Here is a 27,941-nt window from a genome sequence, read left to right on the forward strand (position 1 = left end):
GCAATTCCTAACACCCAGGTCATGAGGCACAAGCAGCACTTGACTCCAAAGTGATGCTGTGGTCACTGTCCCCCCACCAGCAGCACCCCCAACCACATCCCCCCATGCCCCTGGAGCTCTGCTGGGGGCAGAGCCAGCTCCAGGGCCCCCGGCAGCGGGGCTGGAGCCTCACCTGAGGCGTAGCTGTTTTTCGGTGCCACGTTTTTGCGAACTGGGAGTGTATTGGAGTAAGAGTCACTCAGCTGCTTCTGAGGCTGGGGAGGAGATAAAGATTTGGGCTGTGCTGGCTTCATCTCAGACCAGTGGTTGTACCCGTCGCTGTCAGAGCCTGAGACTCCGTTCATCACTGGCATGGCCTCCTGTGCTGACATGCGCTGCGAGAGAGGAGGGGAGGGGGACACGGAGTGGCTTCATTAGGGCACCCCCTGCAGCTCCAGGGCCATCCCACTGCAGCTCCCCAGTGGGACACAGCTCCAGGGAGAGAGGCAAATCGAAGCTTTGGTTTCGTTCCCAGCCAAACCAAACTGCTCTGGGGGGAGCAGTGGGGTCTCCTCTGTGGTATCTTACTGCTTAGGGAGAGAGGCAAATCGAAGCTTCATCCTGCTTGGTTTTGTTCCCAGCCAAACCAAACTGCTCTGGGGGGAGCAGTGGGGTCTCCTCTGTGGTATCTTACTGCTCTGACCTCCCCCAAACCCGCCAATTCCCTGCTGAGCTCTATGCTTAGCTCGTGTCCCTACATCATCAGGACACCTTCTGCAGGGTCCTTCACCCCATGGGTCACTCCAGGCCTCTCTCCTGCAGTTAATGTCCCTACATCATCTGGACACCTTCTTCTGAAGGGTCCTTCACCCCATGGGTCACTCCAGGCCTCTCTCCTGCAGTTACTGGGGTACCTGGGTTCAGTCCCACAGCCTGGGGACCAGCCTGGACAGGCAGGTCCAGCCCGTGGGTTCCCCAGCAGCGCCTGGGAGCCCCTGCCCTGCCAGAGCTCAGTGACTCTGGTGGGACGGGGTGGGACAGGCTGCCCATCCCCAGGTCAGGCTCCTCCCCACATCCCAGGATGGCCCAGCACGGAGCTGCCATCCCTGCCATCAGTGACAGCCCATGCAAGGGCAACTTGCCGAGGACAGCGGTGACACCGGCCTGGCCTCGTCCCTCCGGCTTTGCTCAGAAGGGCAGGGCAGCCTCCACCACAGAGATACTTACTCCTACAAAAGGTGCCAGCTCCGGGGGGACAGGGAGAGGTTTGGCACCAGGGATGGGATCAGAGATGATGAGGTTGGACTTGGATGTGGACAGAGGGCTGGGCATGATGGTGCCATTGCTGCTGGCAGCCATCTGCTGCATCAGCTGTATGGCGCGGTCCGGGATCTTGTTGGGGTCCGAGCAGGACTGCTGCCACAGAGGCAGCTTCTGTGTCAGCATCTCCTTCCCCTGCAAGAGCAAAATGAGCTGTCAGGGCACAGGGGTGCAGGTGGTCTGCCCCCCTTCCCTGGGCAGCACCACAGGGATCCAGGGCTGAGCTGGTCTGGGATTGATCAATGGCTTTGTGCACGGCACAGGCAACAACACACAGGGACATCCTGCTTCCAGGCTCTGATGGCACCAGAGCCAGGCAGGCATCATGAAAAATGGGAATGAGGGAAGGGAGCTGCAGGGAGCTGGGTAGGGAGCTGGCCCCACATGGAGCAGAGAAATAAAACCAGGCTGAAAGCTTGGCAGGGCACAGCCCGTGCTCCAGGCTGTCCCCACATCCCGAGGGATGAGCTGCTTCCTTGGGGTGCTCAGCCCCAATGGCCTGCAGGCCCCTGTGCTGCATCCAAGCCCCACTGCTCCCTGCCTGCAGGACTGGATGCCACCTGCTACCATGCTCCAAGGGGGAAACAGATGGACCCAAACTTGTCCCTATTCAGCCAGAATGTACGAGCATCCCTTTGCGTGACTCAGAGGGGAAAGATGTCCCAACCCCCTCGAGGTCACTCCCAAGGGTGACCCAATGTCTCTGCTCTGCCTCATCTGGAGACAAAATGTGGTTCTGCATATTAAAATCCCCCACTAAATCCAATTTCAATGCCCCTCCATATTTCCCCAACACCAGCCAGCTGGTCCAGCCTCATGATCCTGTGGAGCACCCTGCAGGAGCCACGGGCAGCAGCAGGATGGAGGTTTTAGCAGGACACACAGCACGCTCTGGATGAGCCACCAGCAAAGTCCCTCCTGCAAAATCAGCCTGTGTGTGCTGCTGCAGCAAGGTTTTGGTTCGTTCCTGCTGACCACCAGCCCTGGGGAGTGCTTCTCCCCTCCTGCTCTCTGCTCGCCAAGCCAAGCGTGGATCCACGCTGTGGATGTGCCAGGACAGAGCTGACTAATCCCAGCTCCCTCTCCCGCGCCAGTGCCAAGCGTGGCGGTGACAGATGGCTGCTGTGAGCCACGGAGGGCGGTGGTGGGGAACAACCAGAACGGGAGCACGAGGCTGCAGAGCAGCACCAGCCCCTGCCTGGATGGATTCTGCTCCAGACCCATACGGGTGCTGCAGCTTCCCAGGCAGGCAGGGGGCAGCTCCAGCCCTGGTCCAGGACATGGGCAGGAGGGATGTGGAGTTACCCTGGGCAAGAGGGATTTGGAGCAGCTGCTCCTACTGGAGCACCTTCCCTGGAGTCACCTGTTGGTCCAGCACCCCCTGGGTCCCCACGCTGCAGGGGCTGCACCAGCTGTGGCTTTTGGGATCTCAGGCTGTTCTATGGGATGCAGCTGGAGCTGGGAGCACCCACCCAGTGCCAGGGCAGCCAGGCCTGGCTCTGGCAGGTCCCACTCACCTTGGCGTGGTAGGTGATGGCGCTCTTGGCCACCGCGCACTGTTTCTCCACCAGGAAGCAGAACCGTCTCCTCTCTTCCGTCAGAGCTGTCTTGTAGCCATCAGAAACGTAGTTTTCCAGCTCCCCTTGCTTGTTGCTGATGGCTTCGATGTACTGGAAGAGGGAGAGGAGCAGGGAGGGGGCTGCGGGCAGCGCTGCGGGGCGGGCGGTGCCGCAGAGGGGGCGGCAGCGCGGGCGGGACCCCAGCACGGGACACACACAGGGACACTCACGGGACACACACAGGGACGCTCACGGGACACACACAGGGACACTCACGGGACACACACAGGGACGCTCACGTGAGCCTGCACAGCCCCCAGCCCGCCCTTACTCATCGGAGCCCCCCACGCAGAGGCGCTGACTCAGCCGTGGGCTGCTCGGGACGAGCTGTACCCGCGGCCGCCCGCTCACCACCCGGGCCGGGGGCGCTGCCGGGGGCTGCCCCATGGCCCGGCACTGCCAGCGGCCCCCGCAGCCCCCAGCTCGTCCTGGCACAAACCAGCGCGGCTCCCGGCATGGCCTGGCCGTGCCCTGCCTGCTGCTGAGGGATGGCACGGGGACCCTGCCACGCACAGAGCCACCAGCGCCTCTGAACTCCCGGCAGTGCCCTCAGCCTGCATTTACCACAGGGGACACAGAGGTGCTGCTGGGCAGTGCCACACACTGGCACAGGACGCCCTGGCTGCTCCCTGGTGCCACAGCCTGGACTAGCAGACACTGGCACTGCTCTGCTGGCTCCTGCTCTCCCAGTGTGACAGGTGCCAGCATGGCTTTGCCACACTGGGCTCTGCCAGCGCCACACCTGGCACGGCAGCAGCACATGGGGGAACCCCCAGCTGCTTTGCCCTGTGTGATGGAAAGGTGGCACAGGGGACTCCAGACCACAGGGCAGCACCAGCCTCCCTGAACACAACACACGAGGTGCCCCCAGCTCCCTGACCTGGCCACTTTGTCCTCCCTCCATCGCTTGGGATGCTCCCAGCTTCCACCTGCCATGTGGCACCAGGGGAGCAGCCACAGAGGCTCTCAGAGCAGCACCTCTCACCCATTGCTGTCTCACACTGTCACACCTCCGTGCCACCACCTCTTCCCTAGGACAGCAGCACCACGACACTGGAAAGCCACAACACCCCAGCCCAGGCAGGGCTGGACCTGCTTCAGGCAGCCCAAGCTTCTCTGAGATGGGAATTAAACTGGAAATTCAGGGCCCAGAGCAGCTTTGCTGCTTCTTCACGGTTATCAGTTATTTTTAGCGTGCTACAATATTTATTAAGAGATACATAAAATGGAGCAAACCAACAGAAGCAGCAAGATTCAGTGACATCCTAGACTTCAAAGGGGGATTATTTTGGGGCTGGACTTGCTCCTGGCTCCCACCCTGCTCCGAGCACCCCCTGAGAACAAAACCCAGTGCAGGGTTGTAGCCAGCAGGTTTTGGGTCTCCCCACATTGCACCAACCCGGGTGAGAGAAAGAGCATTGGTGAGAAATGGATTAAAAACCTGGTTTGCAACCAACAACCCTATTTCAAAGAGATTTTTTTCTCCAAAACGAGAAAATCGAGGGCAAACGCCTGTGGCCATGAGGAGGGAGCTGAGCTGATGGCACTGGGCACACGGGTGGAAGTGATGGAGGTTTTGGCATCACCCCGAAGCAGAGACACAGGGCATGGCACTTGGAACACTGGGCAGCAGCCAGGCTGTGCCAGCACAGAGGCGCTGGGGCAGCGTGGCACAGGAAGAGGCAGCAGCAGCTCCTGGCACACAGAGCCCCTGGAGGAGGAAGAGCTGGGGAAGGCTCGGGACAGCAGCACGCCGCCTCCTCCCGGGTATTATTAGCCTGGGAACAGCGCAGGGACAGAGCCCAGAGGCAGCAGCCTGGCAGTGGTGATGGGAGCTGGGGAATGGTGCCCCAGTGCCAGCCCCAGTGCCAGCCTGGAGAGCCCCCAGCCCCTCCAGCACAGCCCTGCTGTGCCTGGGATGGACTGAGCCCTGCTGCCCACACTCATCCACACCATGGGCAGCTCCACAAGAAGTTCCTACCCCAGGGGAAGGGGCAGGACAGCGCTCCCCCTCCTGCAGAGCCCCATTTCTGGAAGGAAAGCACAACCCTGACAGTGCCTGAAATAGCAGGAGCACACACAGACCCCGATCCCCATTCATTTAATTAATTTAATTTTTCCCCATCATCCTGCTTAATTTACTAACTGGGCCACCAAGAACGAGAAGGTGAGGAGTGAAAAGAGCTCAGCTCCAGCTAATTTGGCTCAGCAGCACGAGGCCCATCCCGCCACGATTCCCTGCAGGATCCCCATCCCGGGGTCAGGCACGGCTCCAGCCCAGACACCACAACACAGGGAGAACCCCTGATCTTAGCAGCTGAGAGCTCCAGCTCTCAGCAGGATTTAAATACGCAGGTACAAGCCTTATTTACACCCTGCTCTCAGGCTGGTTTTGCAAGGCTCCTGCTAATTCCTGTGTGAGAAAGGCTTGTCTCAGCCAGTCGGAACACGCCGCTCCGCGAGCGCAGAGCCCACGCTCTAAACTTAGTACTCAGAGCTTTATATACTTTATGTAAATATGCTCCGTGTGCCATTGATTTACCCAGAGCTTTGATTTTACACGTTGTTCCATCACAAAATGGCGAGCGACACTCCTTGTTCACGAGGTGGTTTTCAGTTTGGGTTTGCTCAGAATGACAGTGGGCTTTCAGATAACGCCCAGAAAGGCAAATTTAAATAAAAAGCCTGTTAAATATGCCAGATGCACGGGGGAAAAGTAGCACACAAAGCACAGTGTAAGATCTCTGCACTCCAAGGAGAAGCTCTGCCTTACCCAGGACTGAGGCTTCACCTGCAGCCGGGACCTCAGGGCTGCTGCTCTCATCTCCATTCCCCAGAAATGGGGGAAATCTCAGCCACCCCACACCCTGAACCACAGCAAACACCTCTCCCAGCTTGGCATGATCTGATCCCCTGTAAGGGCTGGGGGAAGGGTCTTTCCTGCCAGGCTCAGCAGCTTCTCCAAAACCCCACTGACAAGCACAAACCACTCAAGCACTGAAAACCGAGACCTTGACTGATTGAGGTTGTCAGCTTCAAATTCACATGTTAAGAATCGTCTAAATAAAATTCCCAGTTAGAAGGAGGAGAAAGAGACCCCGCTTGTGATCCGAGCAGGCAGGGAGGCAGCCAGGCCGGTGGTCGTGCCCAAAGCCAGGGCACACCCCAGAGCCACCCAACAGCTCCAGAAAATCCTTTCTGGGTTTCTAGGTTGGAGAGGCCTCAAATAACTCCCCCGTGCCGCGCCCCCCCGCCTCCCACATCCACTTCCAATTCACAGGGAGCCGCTGACCTAATTAGCAGTGTCAGCACGTGGCGGCGCCGGGCAGCGGCTTCGGCGCTGGGATTCTTCCAGGACGCTGCCACGGGGCCAGGCTGGCAGAGCCAGGCTCCTGCCCGCTCCTGGGGCACCCCTGCCCACGGGGGCTCAGCCAGGGACCCCCAGGGTGGGCACAGGAGAGGGGCTGGAGCCACGGCGGGCAGCCCCCGTGCCAACGCCGAGCCGCCCCGCGGGTCAGACGGAATTAGGAGCACGAGCAGATGAAAAGGGAAGGAGCTGCTGCCAAGTGCCAGCTCGAGCAGCCGCTGTCGTCCTGCAGAGAAAGGCAGGGCACACAGCCCTGCCACCTCCCCAAGGCCACGGTGACAGCTCGGGGAGGGGGGGAGATCAAAGAGCAGCTGAGAAATGTCAAGCCCCGAGCTGCCAGGAGCACACGATGCTGTCAGCACAGGTGGAGCAGCAGCGAGCTCCAGCCCAGCCTTTGATAAGCACAGCCTCGCTGGGAAATCAGTTCAGACCTCCCATCCTTCCCAGGAAGGTGCAAACACAGGGAACACGAGCCAAGGGCTGAGCTCCACCACAGGAATCATCACTCCAGATCCTTCGTGGTGTGTTTGGCACCGACCAGGCTGAGCCAAGCGCCGGCCCCAGGGACAAGAGGGGACCCCCAGCAGGCAGGAGCTGCCTTGGGGTCACCAGCACAGCACAGCCGTGAATTTTGGGGCCAGAAAGTCAAGGGGAGCACATGGCAGGCACATTTCCACCCAGCAGCAGGAGGGATGCAGAGCAGGGAGGGGCTGTGCCCACTCCAGCTCTCATGGCAAGGAAGGATTGGTCAGGACCAGTGGCACAGAGCAGTGGAAAAAGAGAAAGGAAAGGTCAGGGAAGAGAAAGGACTGTGCTGGATCGATGCAGCAGGCTGAAATACCTGGAAGGAGTAAACATGGAGAGAAGGGAGGATTTGTTTAGGCAATCACGAGGGAGAATAGCTAGAAATGGGAGAGGATAAAAAAGAAGCTGGGTTGATTAGCAGGGGAAGAGCATCTGAGCAGGCAAACCTGCTGATCCCCACCACAGCACAAAGGCAGAATGAGCAGAGCAAGCAGCCAGGGATCCTCAGCCTGGACAGCTCTTCCTCATTCCCAGAAACTGCTGCTTGTGAGGCAGCTGGCAGACCCTGGAGCAGCCTCAGGGGTGGCACTGTCCCCTCCTGGCTCCTGCAGCCCCCACCCAGGGAGGTTGGGTGCTGTGTCCAGCCAGGCACGGCCGTGCTGGATCCCAGCCTGGGGCTATCCCAGGCTCTTCCACAGCCAGGAAGGAGAGCAAAGCTCGGGATGAGCCCTGACCCAACCTCTCCTGTAATACGGCAAATAAAACAACAGCCCCACAGCAGGGAATGGCCACCACAGGAGCCCAAACACATTTCCCTGCCTTCTGCAGGGTCACTGACCCTGCAGGAGCCCCCCAGAACCACAGCAGAGCCCTGCAGGTTTCCCAGGGGGGGACAAACTCCCTGCCCCACACAGCAGCAGCCCCCAGGCAGCAGGAGGGAAGGCCCTGGCCCTGATGTGCTGCCCCCAGCCTCCCCTGTTGGGCTGCAGCCAAAGCTCCATGGGGTGGAAGCTGGGCCAGGGCTGCTGATGGTTATCCGAGGTGATGGGAAAGGCAGAGCAGATCCTGGGGAGGCAGCCCCCAGAGGCAGGGATGCAGGCTGCCCTCCTCCCCTGGGAAGGGCTGTCTCCCCTCGTTTGTCACAGCTGCAGCAGCCCCAGCCCTGCACACATGTGGTGTTACATAAAATGCAGAGAGCAGAGCAGCAGGGGAGCGCTGGCTCCAGGCAGCTTCACCTTCCCCTGCCCAGAACGTTCCCCAGGGCAGGAACAGCCGGGCCAGCAGCTCAGTGCACAGCTCTGGTACCCAAGTGCTCATGGCACAGCCCTGAGCTGCACAGGCACTTCCAGGAACACCCCCAGGGATCCAGGGGCAGCCACAGCTTCCCTGGGCACCCTCTGCCAGGGCCTCACCCCTCACAGGAACTGGAATTTCCCCCAGTATCCCATCCATCCCTGCCCTCTGGCACTGGGAAGCCATTCCCCCTGTCCTGTCACTCCTCGTCCAAAGTCCCTCTCTTGGAGTCTCTTTAGATCCTGGAAGGGGCTTCTCTTCTCTTGCTGGGCACATGTCCTCCCTCAGCCTAAATCCCAGCAAAACCTGGAGAGAGTCCCCTGGAGCTGCTGAGCTCGGAGTCCTTCCCTGTTTGACTTTCACACAAACCTCATAACCTGGTTTGTGCAAACTCCCTGTCATTTCCAGCTTCCTGACCTACACCTAAAATTATTTCTCCTGATGGGAATACCCAAATGAGGTTTCAATGACAAAAGTTTATACAGCCCCACAGGTTATTTGGCACAGTGGTATTTAATGTTTAAAACATTCCCATGGGAGCAGGGGGTGGTGAAGGCAGAGGCTGAGCTCAGACCCCACTGCTCACCCACTGTCACCTGGGTCAGGCACAGCCTTTCAGGACAAACACCCAGCCCCAGCACTGCTATTTAAGCTGAATTACAGCCAGTTTTGTCTCAGCCTGATGCACAAATCCAATTGCTCACAGTGCTAATATGATTTGATAAATACTTTGAACCAACATAACTTCATTGCTGAGCTGCTGATTCAATCCAGGTCCCAAACCCATCATGACCTTGATTTCATGGCCTGATCACAACCAGCCCTTAATGAAATTACAGCACTTGAGCTTCCTTGGCAATTGTTTAATCTTAATATTGTTTTCATTCTTCTTCATCAGAGATGTGAAGTGAATGGAGTTGGTTTGTTCTCCCGGTTTTCAACACGGGTCAAGCCCCATCTCAGTCACTCCACGAGGAAGATGAGGCACGTGAAACTCTCAGCCCTCACTCCCTGTGTGGAACAGCAGCTTGGTGTGTCCTTTTATTCACAAGGAATAAAAGCCTGGCTGAATGTGACACTCAGCAGCAAGAACCCCCAACCACAGCACTGCCCCTGCCCAGGACAGGGCCTGGCAGCTGGGACACCACTCCTGCAGCTGCTTCAGAGCTGCTAAATGAGTCTGGGCTGCAGCCAGAGGTGTTTTCACTCCTCAGCCACTGCACACTGCAGCACTCATCCTCGTTGGGAAAACTCCCCAAACCCAGCAGGAGACAGGGGCCAGCTGGTGTGGGACCTGCAGAGCAGCCTGGACCAGCTCTCTCCATGCACGAGGGGCTGGGGCAGCTCAGGAGCAGCCTCCTGCAAGAGTCTGTGAGCACCACACCCCCTCCACCCCTGCTCCACAGCCACTGCTGTGTGCACTCCCTGCTGGACTGCAGCATTTATTTCTGCTGTATAAAGGGGAACAGCTGAAGGAAACAGGTGAGACGTCTGGGCTGCTGCACTGGGCTCTCTGATTGATTCAGCAGTGTGGGAACGCAGCCAAGGGCTGTCCTCTGCCAAAAGCAGGGCCTGGGTGGCCCCAAAGCTGCTCTCATTACATAAACCCCGAGGTCCCTGCAGGACAGTCCTGCTGCTGCCACCACGTGCCTCAGCCACCCATCTCACTGGCAGGTGATGACAAGATGTGGTCACTCCACAAGTGGTGAAGAGGCAGAAAGGAGCAGTTCTGCTTCCTGGAGCATTAAATATGAAGGAAGATGATGACAGAGCATCAGACTCCTGGCTGGCAGCTGCTCCAGCAGCTTCACAGGCACCAGCCTTCAGAAGAGCAAGATGTTACTGCTGCCTCCAAGGAGGTGACACTTCCACCAACAGCAGCTTCTCCCACGAGGAGAGAAGGAAGCAGCCCCAGTCCATTAGGAGACTCCAGGCAGCCCTGGCTGATGGGTCTGTGGTCCCCAGGCACCAGCCTGGCGCAGCCATCAGCATCCCAAAACCATCCCCAGGTGCTGGAGCAGCTCTGAGGAGACCATCAGAGGCTTGGCAAGTGGCCAAACAGAGGTGGCTTTGGGCCAGCTCAACAAAGCAGGCTGCCTGTGGCTCTGCTTAAACAAGGCTGAGAAAGCGAAGTTCCACACAGCTCTGTAGCTGCCCCTGATCCACTCAAACCTGGTTTCACCTCCCCAAAGTCCAGCTCCAACTCCCCAAAGCCCAGCTCCAACTCACCAAAGCCCAGCTCCAACTCCCCAAAGCCCAGCTCCAGCTCCTCAAAGCCTCAAACAAGGCTCTCTCCTCAGGCCAGCACCAACACCCCCACAGTTCCAGGCTGGACCCCACTTATTGCAGTCCCCCCTCTCTCCAATGCCCAGGCAGAGGTGAAACAGTGTTGAGGGGTTTAACCCAAAACCTCATTTTCTGCTGAGGAAACACCAGCTCTGCAGTCAGCAGAGACGAGAGGGGAAGTGCCCTCTTGGCTGTGCTCAGCAGTTTTAGCTTTGTGTGTAGATCTAAGGCAAAGCAAACCCCCACTGAGTGCAGCAGAGCAGCCACAGAATCACAGCACACTCTGAGCTGGAAGGGTCTCATAGCTCTGTAAGCTCAAAAGCCATCATAAAGCTTTTTTGGAGATAAGCACTTCCTAAATACTTACTGCTGAAAGATTAAAGGCAATGAGCTCTGATCCTGTTTCCCTGCCCCGAGAGCTGTGCTAACAGGAGTGCCCCATCCCTGAACATCTCAGCAGGAGGCTCAGCCACCCCCCATCCCAGCTGGGATGGTTTCCCTCCTCCTCTTCCTCCTCCTGTGGGATGGGGATCCCTGCCCCAGGCTCCTCTGGCAGCAGCTGTCAGTCACAGGGGGGTGACAGAGGTGTGGTCCCCTGTCCCCCCACGCTGGGCTCAGGGCTGACAGGGCTTTTCCAGCTCAGCAGGAATTGCAAAGCTGGGACTTGTGGAGACACCAGGCTCAGAAGTGGTCTGAGCTGCTCTGGAGAACAGCAGAGCCTCCACCACAGTGGGCTGGACATGGAGGAGCGTGCTGGCACCTCCCAGCCCAGCTCCAGCACCTCCCTGACCAGCTCCAGCACCTCCCTGCCCGGCTCCAGCACCTCCCTGACCAGCTCCAGCTCCTGTCAGTGCTCCTGCACCTCCCTGACCAGCTCCAGCACCTCCCTGCCCGGCTCCAGCACCTCCCTGCCCGGCTCTGGCTGTGCCACCCTGGCACCCTCCAGAGCTCAGGCTGCACAGGGACCCACAGGCTGAGCACAGCAGATGATGGTGCCTGCACTCTTCTCCCTCAGTGCTAGCTCTGGTTCACAGCAGCATTTCCCAAACTCCAGTGCCATTAAGGGTGTCACCTCCCCAGCACAAACCTCACTGTAACTCTGCTGGGGACTAAATGCCACCAAATTCACCCCCACAAGCAAAGTGCCACCAGTGTCCACGTGTCCTTCAGCAGACACAGATCCCTGACATGCGAAAAGACAGACCCTGGTCCCAACATAGCACACACAGCCCTGCCTTGGAGACAGCACCAAATAATGCCTGGCTGCAGGAATTCACCTTCCCCTGTCCAAGCACCCTGGTGCCACCATGGCTCTGTGGCTGCAGCTCCTGCAGCAGCTCTCACTGCCAGCCAGGGCACGCTGGGGCATCAGCAACCCCTGAATATCCCTTGGATGGGGCCAAGCTCACAGTGCAGAGGGCACGGGGGGTACAGCAGAGGGCACAAACCCCTGCTGGGGATCCCCAGCACAGCCCCCCCAGTGCCACAGCCCCTGGGCACTGCCAGGACGTGCCCTGGGTGCCCCTCAGTGAGACCCAAGCCTGCTTCCCCCTCAGTGGGGAGCTGTGCCTCCCCCTTGCCCACCCCCATCACACATCACACCGCTCTGATTCACCGCAGCCGCCCCCGCTGGGGGGGCACAGCACAGCACAGAAAATACACCAGAAAACAGCAGAAAACACCCTCCCAGGCACCAGGGAGCAGGCACAGCAGGAATCCATGCTCCTGGGGGCCATTCCTGAAGTTACAGCAGCAGGAGAGGTGCCTGGAGCAGGGGCAGGCAGCTCCAGCTCTGCACTGTGCCCGTGGAACAGCCCGTGCCAGCGCTGGCTGCCACCCCCTGCCACCCACAGCTCCCCAGCAAACCCTTCCCCAGGGCCTTGCCACAGCCCCCCACCCCCACGGGTGTCCCCCCCTGTCCCCAGCCCTGCCTGCAGCTCCTTGTCCCCGTGTCCCCCTGTGTCCCCAGCCCTGCCTGCAGCTCCTTGTCCCCTGTGTCCCCCCCTGTCCCCAGCCCTACCTGCAGCTCCTTGTCCGAGTACTTCTGTGGGTTCTTGCTGCCCTGGCTCTTCTTGCGGAGTTTCTTCAGCTCTGCCTGGCACTTGTCCAGGGAGTCCCCCTTGCTCCTCTGCTCTGTCTGGTATTTCTTCAGCGCAGCCTGGGTGCCACAGGAGAAAGCTCTGAGCCTTGGCTGCATCTCCTGCTGCCAAGGGGTGACAGAACCAGAGTTCCTGGGACAGGGGGACTCCCAAAGCCCAGAGGGGACAATGTCCTGTGCCTGGTGACATGAGTGACAGCCATGTGTAACCAGGGCGGGAGCTGTGGCTTGGACAATGTCCTGTGCCTGGTGACATGAGTGACAGCCATGTGTAACCAGGGCGGGAGCTGTGGCTTGGACAATGTCCTGTGCCTGGTGACATGAGTGACAGCCATGTGTAACCAGGGCGGGAGCTGTGGCTTGGACAATGTCCTGTGCCTGGTGACATGAGTGACAGCCATGTGTAACCAGGGCGGGAGCTGTGGCTTGGACAATGTCCTGTGCCTGGTGACATGAGTGACAGCCATGTGTAACCAGGGCGGGAGCTGTGGCTTGGACAATGTCCTGTGCCTGGTGACATGAGTGACAGCCATGTGTAACCAGGGCGGGAGCTGTGGCTTGGACAATGTCCTGTGCCCCAGGGCCTTGCCACAGCCCCCCACCCCCACGGGTGTCCCCCTGTGTCTCCAGCCCTACCTGCAGCTCCTTGTCCCCGTGTCCCCCCCGTCCCCAGCCCTGCCTGCAGCTCCTTGTCCCCTGTGTCCCCCCCTGTCCCCAGCCCTACCTGCAGCTCCTTGTCCGAGTACTTCTGTGGGTTCTTGCTGCCCTGGCTCTTCTTGCGGAGTTTCTTCAGCTCTGCCTGGCACTTGTCCAGGGAGTCCCCCTTGCTCCTCTGCTCTGTCTGGTATTTCTTCAGCGCAGCCTGGGTGCCACAGGAGAAAGCTCTGAGCCTTGGCTGCATCTCCTGCTGCCAAGGGGTGACAGAACCAGAGTCTCTGGGACAGGGGGACTCCCAAAGCCCAGAGGGGACAATGTCCTGTGCCTGGTGACATGAGTGACACCCAGGGCAGGAGCTGTGGCTCGGTGTGATGTCCCCCAGCAGGCAGCAGGTGACAGGGCAGCCCCAGGGCTGTGCCAGACTCACACACACACATAACTCACACTCAGGTAGCGGGAGTCCAGCTCCACCTTCTGCTCCAGCTGCGTCAGGAGCTCGTTGTGGAAGGACTTGAGCTGCAGGGAGAAAGGAAACACACAGTGCTTGGGGAGGGCTGGCCTGGGGGACAGGGGGACTCCCAAAGCCCAGAGGGGACAATGTCCTGTGCCTGGTGACATGAGTGACAGCCATGTGTAACCAGGGCGGGAGCTGTGGCTCGGTGTGATGTCCCCCAGCAGGCAGCAGGTGACAGGGCAGCCCCAGGGCTGTGCCAGACTCACACACACACATAACTCACACTCAGGTAGCGGGAGTCCAGCTCCACCTTCTGCTCCAGCTGCGTCAGGAGCTCGTTGTGGAAGGACTTGAGCTGCAGGGAGAAAGGAAACACACAGTGCTTGGGGAGGGCTGGCCTGGGGGGCAGTGGGTGGCACTGCAGAGGGGCTGAGGGACAGGCTCAGACAGGGCCCAGCAGGGCTGAGAGGATGCCCAAGCAATGCAGACCCTTTGGAGCTCAGCAAATCCATGGCAAGGGGCTGGTGGCACCTGGACACGGCATGGAAAAGCATTTCCCACTGCCAGGCATGCCAGGCTGGGCACTCACCATCTCCTCCAGCTGGTTCTGGATCTGCCTGTGCACCTCTGCCATCTGGAAGAGCACGTCCCCTGCAGAGACAGGACAGGCAGGGCTTGAGGCACCGAGCTCAGGGGACACCCCAGGGCTGGGGCAGCAGCACCCTGCTGCAAGGAGGGGTCCCCAGCCAGACCTGGGGGCTCCTGGAGTGCCCTGTGCCCACCCTGGGGGGCTGCAGAGAGCCAGTGCTCACCTGGGACAAACAGATCAACCTTGGGAGGCAGGGGGGAACCAGGAGCAGCAGCAGGACCCCAACCCCAGGGGCAGCCCTTGCCCCCCTGGCCAGCACAGGGACAGGCACAGCCCTGGCACTCAGAGCAGGGCACAGGACACAGGGCTAAGCCCTGGGATCCCCACTGCAGGCACGGAATGGCAGCTGTGTTCTGCCACTTCCTTTGATTCTTCCTGTCCCAGGGCTGCAGCCCCACGCCCAGGGCTGCTCCTGCCTCAGCAGCCCCACACACAGCAGCATCTTTCAGGAACAGAGCCAGCTTGAGAGCCCTGTCTGTGGATCACAGCGAGCTCGGGGACAGCCCAGCTCTGTCAGCTCTTCTCAGGGCTCACTCTGGAAGCTTTTCCTTCCAGCATGGCAGGTTGCAGCTTCCCAAGAGGCTCCCAGCCTCTGTGGAGCTGTTTGTACATGAAAGGCAGCATGTCACTGGGGAAAGGGAACGAGTGGGAACCTGCCCCAGCCTGTCCCCCCATGTCCCCCCACATCCCTGGGCATGAGGGGGTCACCACCCCCAGCAGACCAGGACTAATCTGCCTCAACATTGCTGTGCTCTCCTGCCTGGAGCAGTCTGTACTTTGCACCACACTCTGCGTGTCCCAAACCCTTCTGCAAACATTAAAATCCCATCCTGGGCAGGCACTGACCCCGCAGACCTGGCTGTGGCAGGGCCAGGGTCCCCTGTGTCCCCTGAGCGAGCAGCACTGCCCAGGGTGTCCCACAGAGGACACAAAGCTGCAGCTCTGCTCCCTGCCCAGGGTGTCCCACACAGGGACACAGAGCTGCAGCTCTGCCCCTGCCCAGGGTGTCCCACAGAGGGACACAGAGCTGCAGCTCTGCTCCCTGCCAGGGTGTCCCACAGAGGACACAAACTGCAGCTCTGCTCCCTGCCCCCGGTGTCCCACACAGGGACACAAAGCTGCAGCTCTGCTCCCTGCCCAGGTTCCACCGAGTGATTTTCCAGCTGGTTCTGCAGGGGCTGAGGTGGGCAGAGCCTCAGACCCCAGCACCACACAGGTCTGCAGGGTCCCACGGGAGCAGCAGGGCCAGGCCAGGGTCAGCACTGCAGGAGCAGCAGGAAATCCCTCCTGTTGGGCTGCACAGCTCCGTGGTGGGGAGTGCCGAGCTCCCCCTGCAAGGAGCCACGCCGAGGTGCCTCTGTCAGGGTGCAAGGGTGGCTCTCACTGTTCCCAAAGCTTCACCAGCCCCTGTCCCTCTCCCTTCCCGTTTGGCTGGGGTGGAAATCCCAGGGGATCAGTGCAAGGCTGGCTCTCACTGCTCCCAAAGCTTGCACCAGCCCCTGTCCCTCTCCCTTCCCGTTTGGCTGGGGTGGAAATCCCAGGAGTGCTGGTGGGGGGCTCTGGCCACCACCACAAAGCTGCTGACCCACCCGAGAGCAGGGCAGGGGCACAAATGACATCCATGTCCCCAAATGCAGCCCTGCTTTGGGGACAGAGGGTTCTGTCCCCCTCCCACATTCCTCTGCAGGGGACTGGCCCGTTCCCAGCAGCTGGGGTGGCTCGTGGAGCTCTCTCAGCACTGATATCCATCTCTGGGCTCAGCTTTCCCCTGCTCCAGCACCACCCCTGGGCTCCTACGAGGGTGTTCCAGCCCCACATCAAAGGCAGCAGCACAGCCTGCCTGGGGGACGCTGCTGTCCCCCCCAGCCAGCACCACGAGGTGGCAGGAGGGCAGCTGGGCACCTCCCCAGAGCCTCACGAGCTTCCCCAGAGCCTTCAGTTCCTCTGGAGGAACCAGCTCCAGGCTTGCCACCACCACCGCAGCCCAACTGGGGCAGGATTTGAGCTAAATCCCCTAAAACAGGGTGTGAATTCCCACAGAGCACCTCTGCCACCCCATAGCTGCTTCACAAAACCCTACAGAGCAGGGGAGACGGAGAGCTCACCCCAAAGCTGCAGGGATGAGCTTGAACCGTGACTAAGGGACACCACAGCAGCTGGAAAGCCTCAACAGCCCAAAACTGACGTGGAAAAGCCCCCGTGGCACCGTGCCAGGGGTAGCCTGTGAAATTGTGGGGGGCTGCCCCGGGTGGCAGGGCTGGGAGCGTGGCACTCCCCTGGCAGCAGCACAGCCACCCACGCCAGGGGCGTTCCGCAGCAGCTGCCACAGGGATTTGGAGATTGAAGCACCTGAACTGCCCTGTGCAGCAGGACAGCAGCTCAGGCCACCCGGGAGCTGCCAAAACACACATCCTGCAGGTGGAGAAGGGGGTGAAGCATCGCAGGGGCACAAAGAGGGGCAGGGCAGAGCACAGCGGGGAGGAGGAGCTGCTGGGGCTGACTCACAGTATCGCTCTGGGAGAGGAACCACAGCAGCTATTGTGGCCCTTCCCTTCCACACCCAGCCCACAACAGGCAAACAGGTTGTTCCACATCCCTGCCACCCTGCTGGCTCCACTGCCCCTGCAGAAGGTGAGGCAGTGGCAGCCCAGCTCTCAAGGCTTTGCTCTGGAGCTGTCAGAGACCCTGGGTTATTTCCTGACCCCCCTCTAGAACAGGATGTTTCTAATTCTAATTTCCATTTCTAATGAAGACACCAACGATGCATTAACCAAGCAGCAAACCTGCTCAGAGGGTGGGCAGGGCTGCAGCAGCCCAGGCTGCCCTGCGAGGGTGGCAGGAGGTGGTGGCCAGGGGACCCTCTCCAGCTGCAGCATCGTGGCTGCCCCAGCTCCTGGGGCCAGGACTTGGGCACATCCCTAAAAACCAGCCAGCAGTAGCACTGCTCACACAACACCTCGGTGCTGGTGCAGCCAAATTTAAGGCAAAACGCGGTGCAGGCAGAGGTGGCAGCTGGGGGCACAGTTTGAGGGTGAGCTCAGTGATCCTGAGGGCTTTTCCAACTGGAGCAATCCCTCTGAAAGCTTCTGCAGTGCATTTTTGTGCTCCCTCAGAGCAGCACAGCGTGCCCCAGGCTGGCAGACCCGGCACAGAGCAGCTGCCCAGGGCCAGGGAGCCCTTCCAGCCCACTCCGAGCTGCAGGATCCCTGTGCAGGGGGAAGGACTCGGTGTGGGGAAACAATCAGCTCGGGGAAACAATCAGCTTCTCCTGGCTGACTCACGCCTTTCCTCTCCACAGCGGTTTCACTTCTGCCAGCCCCAGAGGACTGGGATGTGCTGATAACTCATGGCTGCCCCAGCCCCGCCTGGCGCTGCCCGAGGCACTTCTCCTTTGTTTGTTAAGAGACCAGGTGAAGGGAAGAGCAGAAGCTCCCAAGGCACCCTGGTTTGGGCTCCCAGCTCCTGGTGACCGGCCCCCTCAGGCTGGGCAGCAGCCACGGAGCCCTGCAGCAGGGATACACCACTGGGATGTACCCCTGGGATGTTCTGTGCCCCCACAGCGCCCCTGGATGGGGCACTCCTGGATCTGTAGCAGGATGCAGAGCCCAGTGAGTGCCCAGTACTGGTGGCACTGGTTCATGGAACCCCCTCACACTGCCAGTCTGGCCCCTGTGTCCGACACTGGCAGCTCCAGAGGGGGAGCAAACACCTCCAGGACCTGCAGCTGGCCACAAAACCCCTCCTCAGACCTGCTGAGCTCCCCCCATGCTGAGGGGACACACAGCTCCCCCCCAGCCCCTGGACACACACAGGACCCTCCAGCCCCCCAAAAGGAGGGAGCATCCCTGCAGGACCCTCCCCAGCAGAGCCAGGGCAGCTGGGAAGCCTGGAAGCTGTCCCGTCACCAGGGAAGGTGAAACCAGACCTCACACACGCCGGGAGCCCCTGCCAGGCCACATGCTCCTCACAGATGCTCATTCACAACCCTCCTCCAGCACCTCCCAAACACAGGTTGGTGAGAAGGAGCCTCGACTCTCTCGTGGCAGGGATGGAGGCTGTGGAAAAGCCCTTCCTGAGGCAGCAGAAGGCTTTCAGAGAGCTGTTCTGTGTCCCTGCATCCTCAGCCAGCCCATCCCTGCCCTTCCCTTCCTCAGCACACAAAGCTGTCACCCACAAGGTGCCAGGTGTGTTAAACCCAAATTTAAAGGCTCCCCAAAAAGGATCCCAGCCAGGAGCTCACCTCCACAGCAGGGACACTGCCACAAATCCCAGGAAAGCATTTCCAGGAGCTCTGTGTCCCCTGGGCACGGCTCTGACTGCTCCCAGTGGGCACCAACCCACCCCAGCCACCCCCAGCCCCTGGGGCTGCACGGGCACCTTGGGATCCATGGCACACTCTGCAGGGCAGGAAGCACCTGCCCCAAACAGCCCCAATCCAATTAACAGGTTAATCCCTGCTCCCAGGGGATCTGGTGCAGCACAAAGCCTCGGGAACAGCCAGGACAGACCCTGGAGCTGCAGGGGAGAGCCTGAGCCCAGGGATGCCCCGGGATCCATGGAAATGCCCCAGGCCAGGCTGGACAGGGCTTGGAGAGGGCTGGGATCGTGCAAGGTGTCCCTGCCCATGGCAGGGTGGAGCTGGATGAGCTGTGAAATCTCATCCAAGCCGTTAAGGTGCCACATCCTGATTTTACTGTGGAAATAAAAAGCCATTATGTGCCAGGGGCTCCTTTCAGCTCAACAAAGGCTGAGTAATTACTGCCTGTGCTGCCCTTTCACAGCCCGTGTGTCACACCCAGGGCAGCTTCGCTCTTCCAAGGGACCTTCCAGAACCCAGCGCTGAGCAAAATGCACCTCCAGCCCTGCAGGTGCTTCCTGCAGGTGCTGCTCAGCCCCAGCATCCCGGGGGAAATGTCTCCAGCTCTGCTCAGCAGGAGAAGAAAACCCCTTTCCATGACTTTGCCGTGGCCTAGTTTTCAAGAAGGACAAAAGAAATGACATTTTGAGCAGCATCCAAGGGACCTAGGCAGGAGCTGGACAAGGGCCAAAGTCACCTGAGGACTCAGGCACGAGGCTGGAGCTTTTGGAAGGGGCTGCAGACCTTCCCTGGTCACACACAGGCTCCTCACTGCAGGTTATTTTCCCTAAAACCACCACAAGCACCAAGGGGGTGCAGAACGCCCGGGGAGCCTCTCTCTCTGTGGGCACAGACCCCATCCCAGCAGGGAAGTGCACCGGGCAAACTGACTCCTGCTGCTCTGGGACAATGACAGCTCCACTGGGGTTGGGAGCACCCCAAACCTCAGCTCTGTCCCCACAAAGCCCAGCAGTGGGGCTCAGACAGCCCAGCAGACACTGCCCTGGGAACTGAGCCCCAGAGCCGATTACAGCCCGGGCATTACTGCTGCTCTCACTGCCACCCTTCCCTTCCCACACAGGATTATCCTGTCTGCACACAGCTCCCCAAATCTGATGGGGAATTCAGGAAATGCCCCGTGCTGGGCAGCTGAGCCCAGAGCTGTGCTCCAGAGGGCTCCCTGCTCCAGGAGACAGAGCTGCAGCTCCCCTGCCTCCCAGGGCTGGCCTTGGGACACCTCCTGGGCCAGAAGGGACACCAGGAAAAAGCACCCAGCTCAGCAAAGAGGGCTTGGGAGGGAAAGCAATTCTCTCAGCTTTTCTCCAGGGAGGCTGGGAAGATGAGCTGCAATCCTGAGCAGAGCACCCCACGGCCCTGGCTGACACCTTGGAGCAGTTTTCCCTATAAACTCATGGGAGAAATCCCACACAGGGAGGGAGCTGAGGACACGCCACCAATGGAAGCTGCAATTAAGAGAATTCCTATTTACTGTTCTAAAATGAATTCTCCATCCCTGGAAGTGCCCCAGGTCAGGCTGGACAGGGCTTGGAGCAGCCTGGGACAGTGGGAGGTGTCCCTGCCATGGCAGGGGTGGCACTGGGTGGGCTTTGAGGCTCCTTCCAGCCCAAAGCAGCCTGGGATGCTGTGAAATAACCAGAAATAGCTTATCTCACTATCAGCACTGCCAGCCCAGGGAGTGACAAGGCAAAGGTGTTCCCAGGAAAAGCTGCAGCTCTGGCCAGCACAGCTCTGGCCAGCACAGCTCTGGCCCAGCTCTCAGCCCCTGTTTGCACATCTGCTGGCAGGGGGCTGTGTCCCAGCTGTTATCAGCTCCACGGAGCTGCAGCCAGAAATTTTATCTCCACTTTCTCCTGCCCTGTGGAGCAGCTGCCACAGCAAATCTCAGCAGGATCAGCAGAGCAGAGGCTGAGGAGCACAGGAGCCTCCCTGGGATGTGTTCACCCCAGGAGGGGAGGGAGCAGTGATTTGGGAACACTTTACACCCCAAAATACTCCAGCCACCCGTGGGGAGAAGCCACCAAGGACATCAAACCCCTGTCCTGTGGTGAGGAACCAGGGCCAGAAGTGCCCAAATGCAGGTGTGCAGTGTGAGCAAACCTGGAGCTGCTCTGCAGAGCCGGCAGGGTGAGGCTCCCCAGGCTCCTGCCCCCTGCCCAGGCTGCCCCAAAGCTCCCTGCAGGAGGGCAGGGCTGGCTCTGCTCAGCCCCAGAGAGCAGCAGCAGCTCCTCCAGGCTCTGCAGCCCTCGCAGCACACAGGGCTCTTTGTTTTATTTATTAAACAGCAGCAGATTGCTCCAGGCAGCTCTAATCCACGACTCGGTTTCCATAGACACTTACTGCTCTCCCAGCACAATTCCCAGGCAGCAGCAGGGCTGGGGGAGCGGGGTCTGACACCAAATCCAGAGCCCAGGGGCTGCTCCCCGGCTCCTGCAGCCTTTAGAGTCGTTTCAGCTCAACCTCTCTGTTAATTGCCTGCCCCGGAGAGATGCTTTAATGAGCACTTTGCCATGGCTGAGGCAGAGCTGCGGGAGGGATGGAGGGGGAGGAGGAGGAGGGGTTCACCTGGGACTGCACAGACACCAGAGCAAGGCACATCTCACTCCATGGGAGCCTTAACAAGGTGCAGCAGTCCAGGGGGAGCTGGGAGAGCCACCTCAAACCATGGGGGGAGCTGGGAGAGCCACCTCAAACCATGGGGGGAGCTGGGAGAGCCACCTCAAGCCATGGAGGGAGCTGGCAGGGCCACCTCAAACTACAGGGAGACCTTGGAGGGTCTCCTCAGACCACAGCTGTGAGGAGGGAGGACACAGGAGAATGCCTGGGCAATAGGGAGGCTGGAAAAGCAGCTGCCCTTGAAAGGATTTCCTGGGAACTAAGTGTGAGAAAGGGGAAGGAGGCAGCAGAGTCACAGCTCGTGATGTTTGCCATCGATTGGGCAAACACCAGTCCCTGGCACTGGGAGGCTCCAGCAGGGCAGAGCTGCTGCAGCAGGGCACAGACACAGCCCCAGCAGCACAGGGTGACCTCCAGCAGCACAGCCCAGCTGCCCCTGCCCCTCCAGAGGCCCCTGAGGGGCAGCTCAGCCCCAGCTCCCCAGCCAAAATCTGCTGCTTCCCCTTCTCCAAGTGAGAAGAAGCCACCACAAAGCTGCTCTCCAAAACCAGCACGAGCCAGAGCCCTGACACTGAGACCATCAGGGGTTTTCCAAACAGCATCAGCAGTAAATCCAGAGACACTGCTACCACTGAGACAGGACCAGCTCCACGCTGAGCTTGTGCTCCCCAGCAGCACCAAAGATCTGTTTCATTCCTGAGCTGGGAATCTCCAGAAATCTCCATTTAGCAGCAAACTGGGACTTACCCAATTCTTTCGATCCTTGGCTTTCACTGGCCAGCTCTCCCATCTTCACCAGAGCATCAAAGTACCCCTTTGCTGCGTAGGTCATGCCTAAAAAAGCACCAAAAAATGGAGGTTATGCTCTCCTTAAAGGCTGTTAGAACTTCTGGGGCACTGAGGAGACACTGGACACTAAAATAGGCATTACCTCAAAGGGCTCAACCCCACGGGGAGGGACCACACAACAAACAGAGGAAAAGCAGCAAAGAGAGCTGGAGCAGTGAGATTACAGGGTAATTTAGGATTTAAAAAGGTCCATGCAGGACTGTGGTGGTTTTCATTGCACTGCAAGCATCAGGCTGCTGGGAGAAATCACTGCAGAATAATTGAATATCACAGACTTTCATTATAGTTCAGCCCTGTTTGTTGACATTCCAGCTCCACACTTGACTCTAATCAGATAAGCAGGGGGTTTCCTCTAATCACAGAACACGCTGTACAGCCCCAGCTCCAGCCTTCCAGCACTGCCTCTGCTCTGCCTCCTGGGCTCTGCACTTCCTCCAGCTGCCCCCAGCTCGGGGATCCAGGGGAAGGATGACCCAAGCCAAGTTAAAAATTACAGGAAGATCCCTGGCTGCACAGCAGGGATGTGGGAAAAGCACAAAGCCAGTGATCCCAGTGGTTACCCCAAAGTGCCATGGCTGGTGGGACAGGACAGCACGGGACAAGCTCCACCTCCCAGGTAGTTGAATACCAGGAGAATATTTCAGAAGAATAAATAAAAACACAGTCCCAAGGGTCAGCAGCTCTTCCCCCTGTCAGACCCTGCCTCTGCTGCCAGGAGGGAACCAGCAGGGAAAAACAGCCCCAAACCATGAACCCCACTCTGCTGGGATCCCCTGGAATTTCGGGAAAGCTGCTGCCTGTGAAGAGGGTGCCCTGTGCCCCTGGAATTTCTGGAAGGTGCTGTCTGTGAGGAGGGTGCCCTGTGCCCCTGGAATTTCGGGAAAGCTGCTGCCTGTGAAGAGGGTGCCCTGTGCCCCTTCCCTGGGGATCAGAGGTCACAGCCCTGAGCAGTGGGGCTGGACGGGCACCTCCCCGTCACGGTGGGTGAGCCATTAAATCCCAGCTCAAACCAGTGCCCACAGCTGGGTGAGCCATTAAATCCCAGCTCAAACCAGTGCCCGGCACCCGGGAACAGGGGGAAGGGCTTAAAAATCCTCCTGGGAACAGCCAGGAGCCTCACTTGGTTTGTGGGAAAGGAAAGGTGCTGCAGGCAGGGAGCAGGAGCAGGATCCTCCCCAAAAGTCGGGTCCCAAACACCAAAGGGATTCTCCCCCCTGGCTGAAGGTGATGACAGACTCTGCCCCACGGGCATTTTCGCTGGGATTATTCAAAAATGAAATCCAGAAGACACGTGCAGCTCTGAAGGGAGCAGAGCCCTCCCTGGAAAAACACAGCTCTGGGTTGAGCAAAGCTTAAACCTCCCTAAAACCCAGCTGAGGAGGGCCCAGGCAGTGCACAAAGCCAGTTTAAGTCAAAATAGCCCATTTTGGGCTTTAATCAATTCCTAGCTTCCTTTTGATCACTTAAATCTACACCTCCCTAATGGCTCCCGATAGGACCCTGCATTCCCAATCAAGAGCTGCCATCAAGACTTTCAGGCTTTTCCCTTTTCTTCATTCTTCTGGGCAATTTAAACATTTCAATAGCACCTCTTTAAACAGAGCTGAAAACCTCAATTCTCAGTACTTTAAACAAACATTTAAAGTTGAACTGTTTGCAGATGTGTTTTGTTATCCTGCTGCCTCCCAGCATTTTCTCCCTGGAATCCCTCCTGCATCCACGGCCTTGCAGATCACCACCCTCCCAGTTCCTTCCCTGTGGGAACAAGAAACTTTCCAACAGAAACCCAAAGATTTTCAATCAAAAACCAGAGGTTTTGCAGCTTTCTCCCTCCCCAGCCTGGCAGCCCCAGTGTCACTTACTTGCTAAGGCTTTTTCATAGGTCTTCCCCATAGAAATGAAATTCCTGAGGCTGGGATTGAACTGCTCCATGATGGTCTAAAGGGAAGAGAACACGGTTGGGATTAGCAGGGATGATGGGGAGCGGAGTGAACAGCTCCGTGCTCAGCTCTGTCCTGATAAAACACAAAACGAGAGCAAAAAAGTCCTCCCAGCTCCCTGAAGAGGCCCCAGGACCCTCCCTCACCCTGCAGCTCCGTTGAGGAAGACCACGCTGGGTCTGAGCACACGAGGGACAAGAACGAGGGGGCTCTGCAGTGCCCCAGCACCAGATGCTTCCCGGGAGAGGAAAGTGAATACAGAGAATTATCAGATATAGAAAAATAACCGTAATAGCAACTGTAGGGGCTGTTCGGGGCAGCACCAGCCCTCAGAGCAAGCAGGGAGGTGACCCAAGCCCTGGGGCTGGTGGCAGGTGATGTTCCTCTCCCAGGATGGCCACGGAGAGCAGCAGCCCAGCCCACCAGGGACAGCAGGAAGGGCTGAAGAGCAGGATCCCAAATGGGCAGGCAGGATGAGGCAGAGCCCCCAGCACCCCCTGAGCTGTGCCAGGAATGCCACCGGGGTCCCTCGGGGGCACTGCCCACCTGCCCAGGGTGGGGCGAGCGCTGCCTGAGCTTCCCCGCCTCGCCCCAAGGCCCTCAGCTCGGATGGGGGAAGGAATAATCGGATCAGGAGGAGAAGAAGGGCTCTTTGTGTGCTCTGTGCAGCCGCAGCCCTCACCCCAGCCCATTCCCAGGGCACAGCCCCATTCCTAGGGACACAGCCCCATTGCCAGGGGCACAGCCCCCATTGCCAGGGACACAGCCCCCTGTCCCTCCCGGGCATCCTCTGCACCAGTCCCAGCCCCAGAGCTGGTCCCAGTGCCCTGCCCCACCTTGGGGACACCAAGGTGCCCCCAGGAAATGGATCTGTGGGTCTGAATGCCCCTGAGGGGGGGGATGCACCACGGGCATTCCTGCTGGGAACGGGGGCTCTGCACCCCCAGGCTGCTGGCAGAGCCCCAGCCCGGGCAGGGAGGGAAGACAGGCAGACACTTACGGGAATAAGCTGATTAAGCATCTGTCACCTCATCTGAGGCTGCCCGAACACTATAAAGCTCATTTTCTGCCTGAGGCATTTTTATCCCAGTTCCTGCTGCTCGGTCCTCGAGTCTGACAGCTGAATTTTCTCCCCACGTGTGCAGGGCTCAGCCAGAGCCCTCCTGGCTCCAGCCAGCCCTTTTAGGGTTCCTCTGGGCAGGACCCTGTGTGGGGAGGGGTGGCATCACCCCAGGGTTGCTGTTTCAGGAGGAATCTGCTCATCCTCCCAGGCTGAGGATGGCTGCAATGTCCCCAAAGCCTGTCCCCAGCAGCCCCCAGGTCCTCACAGCAGCAGCCACAACTGCAAAGGGCAGAAGATTGACGAGGCTAATGAGGAGCTGCCCCGCTAATTAAGGCTGCAGGCCAACACCAGGGCCCCTGGAAGCTGTTTTGGGGCAGCTCAGAGCAGTTTGGTGGATGTGCTCAGCGTGAAAGGAGAAAATGAACCTGTAGCAACAAGCCAGGTGTTCTCCAGCGTGTAGGAGACAATTGCACAGCAGTTAATTACCACTGCCAGGATTGCTCCATCCTGCCCACATCAGGTTTAACTCCAGCCCAAAACCCACCTGGGCTATCCCACAAAGCAGCAGAGGCTGGCATCACTGCCCAGGGTGGGGACAGGGACGATTCCCCTGGCCACAGCAGGGACAGGGACACAGCCCCACGCTCAGGCTCAGCCCGAGCACTGAGGCTGAGCAATAGTTAAGCAGCAGAAACGTTGGCAGAATTTCTGCAGGGAGGAGATTTTTGGGCGGTTTGCAGGTTCAGAGCAGTGTTTGTGTACGAGGACGTGCACGGGGATATGTAAATAGTGTGATTTTCTCAGCAGTGCCCGTGTAAACACATCGTCCTGAGCATGAAACCCGGGGAATTAAAGATGGAACAGGATCCCCAGACAAAGCACCGTCCAAAATTCAGCACATCTTGCCCAAAGCAGAGGGAATCAAAGCACAACCCTGCCCTGGCACTGCTCAGGGCAGGTCCTGCTCCCCACTGATCCACAAGAGATGTTTTAAAGCAACAAATAAAGAGATAAAAGCCCCCAAAGGGGCTCGTGGAGCGGCTGAAGGAGCGGGAAGGTGACTCTGTGCTGGCCAAATAAAATTCACCAACCCCCAGGAGGAAGTTTGCTGAAAGTGAATGTTTTTAAAACATTGTCTGGAGCCTCCAACAAAAACAGCCTGGCAGGATGAGAGCGGGGAAAAGGGCTCCTCACTGCAGAGATAAAAATAGCCTTTTCCAAGCCCTCCTCTCACTCCCAGGGTGGGAAGGGAAGGTGACTCCAGAGCCTTCACACCCCCCTCCAGGTGAGAGCCCGAGACCTGCCAAGGAGAAACAGTGGGAAATTAACAGATTTGTGCCGTGGAATGGCTCAGCAGCATCACCCCTCACACCAGGGATGTGCTGGAGCTGCTCCCTGGCAACACAGGGCTCATCCCCTCCCTGGGGCACCAGGGGCTCTGGCAGGGCTGTCCCCCACAGGAGAGGTGAATCCAGGCCTGCAGGACACCAACTGCAAGGCAAATACTCAGTAGCACTGTGGCAGTGAAAGCAAATCCCATTCTCCCCAGATTTTGCCCCCTCAGCAGCACCCACAAGTTGTTTGCCTTCCATGGGCTGCCTGGGCAGAGTTCAGAAAAACACAGCCACAAAACCTGGCAGCCGAGGGTTGAAAGGGCTTTGCTTTGTTCCACTGAGCTGAATTCCCTGGGTAATACCACTCAGCTCTCCGGGATTGGCACGGCTTTATTCAGCTGCCAAAAATGAAACTAATGCAAAGCACAAGGTCTCCAGGACACGGCCCTGCTCCGTGCTGGGGGAAGAGGCAACAGGAACAAGGTCCCTTTTCTGCCCTCTGAGCACACTCCAGTACAGCCAGGATGCTCCAAGCCCGTAAATTAGCCCTTAAGGAAAAGTTTAGAATCATGGGGAAGAATAAAACATCCCGAGCTGGAAGGAGCCCGCAAGGATCACGGAATTCCAGCTCCTCAATCCCAAGTTTAAGTCCTGCTCAAGCTGGAAGTGGCTCGGGCTTCTCCTGCTCAACAGCTGAAGGGCAGCATTCCCAACACATCCCTGGAAGGGCTCCAAACCCACATGGATGTGGCACCTGGGGACGTGGCTCAGTGGCCTCGGCAGAGCTGTGGGAATGGTTGGATCTGATGGACTCAGAGGGCTTTTCCAGCCTTTTTACGGATTTTCTGTCTCCCTGCAGGACTGACCCTGCACAGGGCCCAGCCTGGATTCCCTGGGTGACCAGGACGAGCAGGGGACAGCACCAGGGGACTCTCCACTGCCACACTGCAGAAGCAGCTCAGCCCTAAGGAAGTTTTGTGTCTAAATGGGTCAGCCCTGCTCCAGGAGCACTTTCATCATTTTGCTATCAATATTTAATGCCCAGCAAAGCCCAGTGCTGCCTCCTCCATCACAGTTTGTCCTGCCTGGCACCATCAGGAGCGGCCCTGGGGGTTTCAAGAGCCAAGTTTCTGTCAAGAAGGAGCCCAGGGAAAATCAGGAAAAAAAGTCAGGGAAAAAAAAACAATCCCCATCTAAAGGCATTTAGTTTCTCCTGGTTGTCATGCTAGAGGATGAGGGGACCCAAGTCTCAGGGCAAGAGCTCTGAACATCTTTGTGTTGGGGTCTGGGCTGGAGGAGAGCTGGGATGAGGATCCACACAGGGCACAGAGCCCCCAGCACTCTGGGAACACCCCTGGCACCCACCCGGGGCCAGCCCTGCACGGCTGGGCCATCCTCACCTCCTCGGGGCTGGGATCTCCCCCGGGGAGCCAGGAGGGTCCCCACAGAGGTGGCACTGAGGGCTGAGCCCCAGGCTGTGGCCAGAGGAGCTGTCTGCCCTGTGCCCTGCCCTGCAA

At 58.9% G+C, this 27,941-nt stretch overlaps 1 protein-coding gene across 8 annotated transcripts in view; it reads right to left on the reverse strand.

Moving 5' to 3' along the window:
• The window catches only part of BAIAP2 (BAR/IMD domain containing adaptor protein 2), a 40,506-nt gene that overhangs the window by 9,577 nt on the left and 2,988 nt on the right, over window positions 1-27,941 (reverse strand). For 4 of the 8 annotated variants that reach the window (XR_005628216.1, XM_039715808.1, XM_039715811.1 and 1 more), the window contains exons 2-9: window positions 23,950-24,025; window positions 21,986-22,072; window positions 14,188-14,249; window positions 13,882-13,953; window positions 13,212-13,349; window positions 2,817-2,969; window positions 1,207-1,434; window positions 173-374 (exon numbers count right to left, since the gene is read on the reverse strand). Coding sequence is in view for 7 of the 8 variants with exons in the window: in XM_039715808.1 (XP_039571742.1) it covers window positions 173-374; window positions 1,207-1,434; window positions 2,817-2,969; window positions 13,212-13,349; window positions 13,882-13,953; window positions 14,188-14,249; window positions 21,986-22,072; window positions 23,950-24,025 (1,018 nt within the window). In the remaining variant the exon portion in view is untranslated. Of the gene's footprint in view, window positions 1-172; window positions 375-1,206; window positions 1,435-2,816; window positions 2,970-12,409; window positions 12,575-13,211; window positions 13,350-13,588; window positions 13,661-13,881; window positions 13,954-14,187; window positions 14,250-21,985; window positions 22,073-23,949; window positions 24,026-27,941 lie in introns of those variants that run through there. The other 4 variants (XM_039715812.1, XM_039715813.1, XM_039715809.1 and 1 more) reach the window with 3 other exon arrangements.

This window comes from Passer montanus, unplaced genomic scaffold, assembly GCF_014805655.1.
Source record: "Passer montanus isolate IOZ18808 unplaced genomic scaffold, ASM1480565v1 scaffold35, whole genome shotgun sequence".
Classification (NCBI taxonomy): domain Eukaryota; kingdom Metazoa; phylum Chordata; class Aves; order Passeriformes; family Passeridae; genus Passer; species Passer montanus.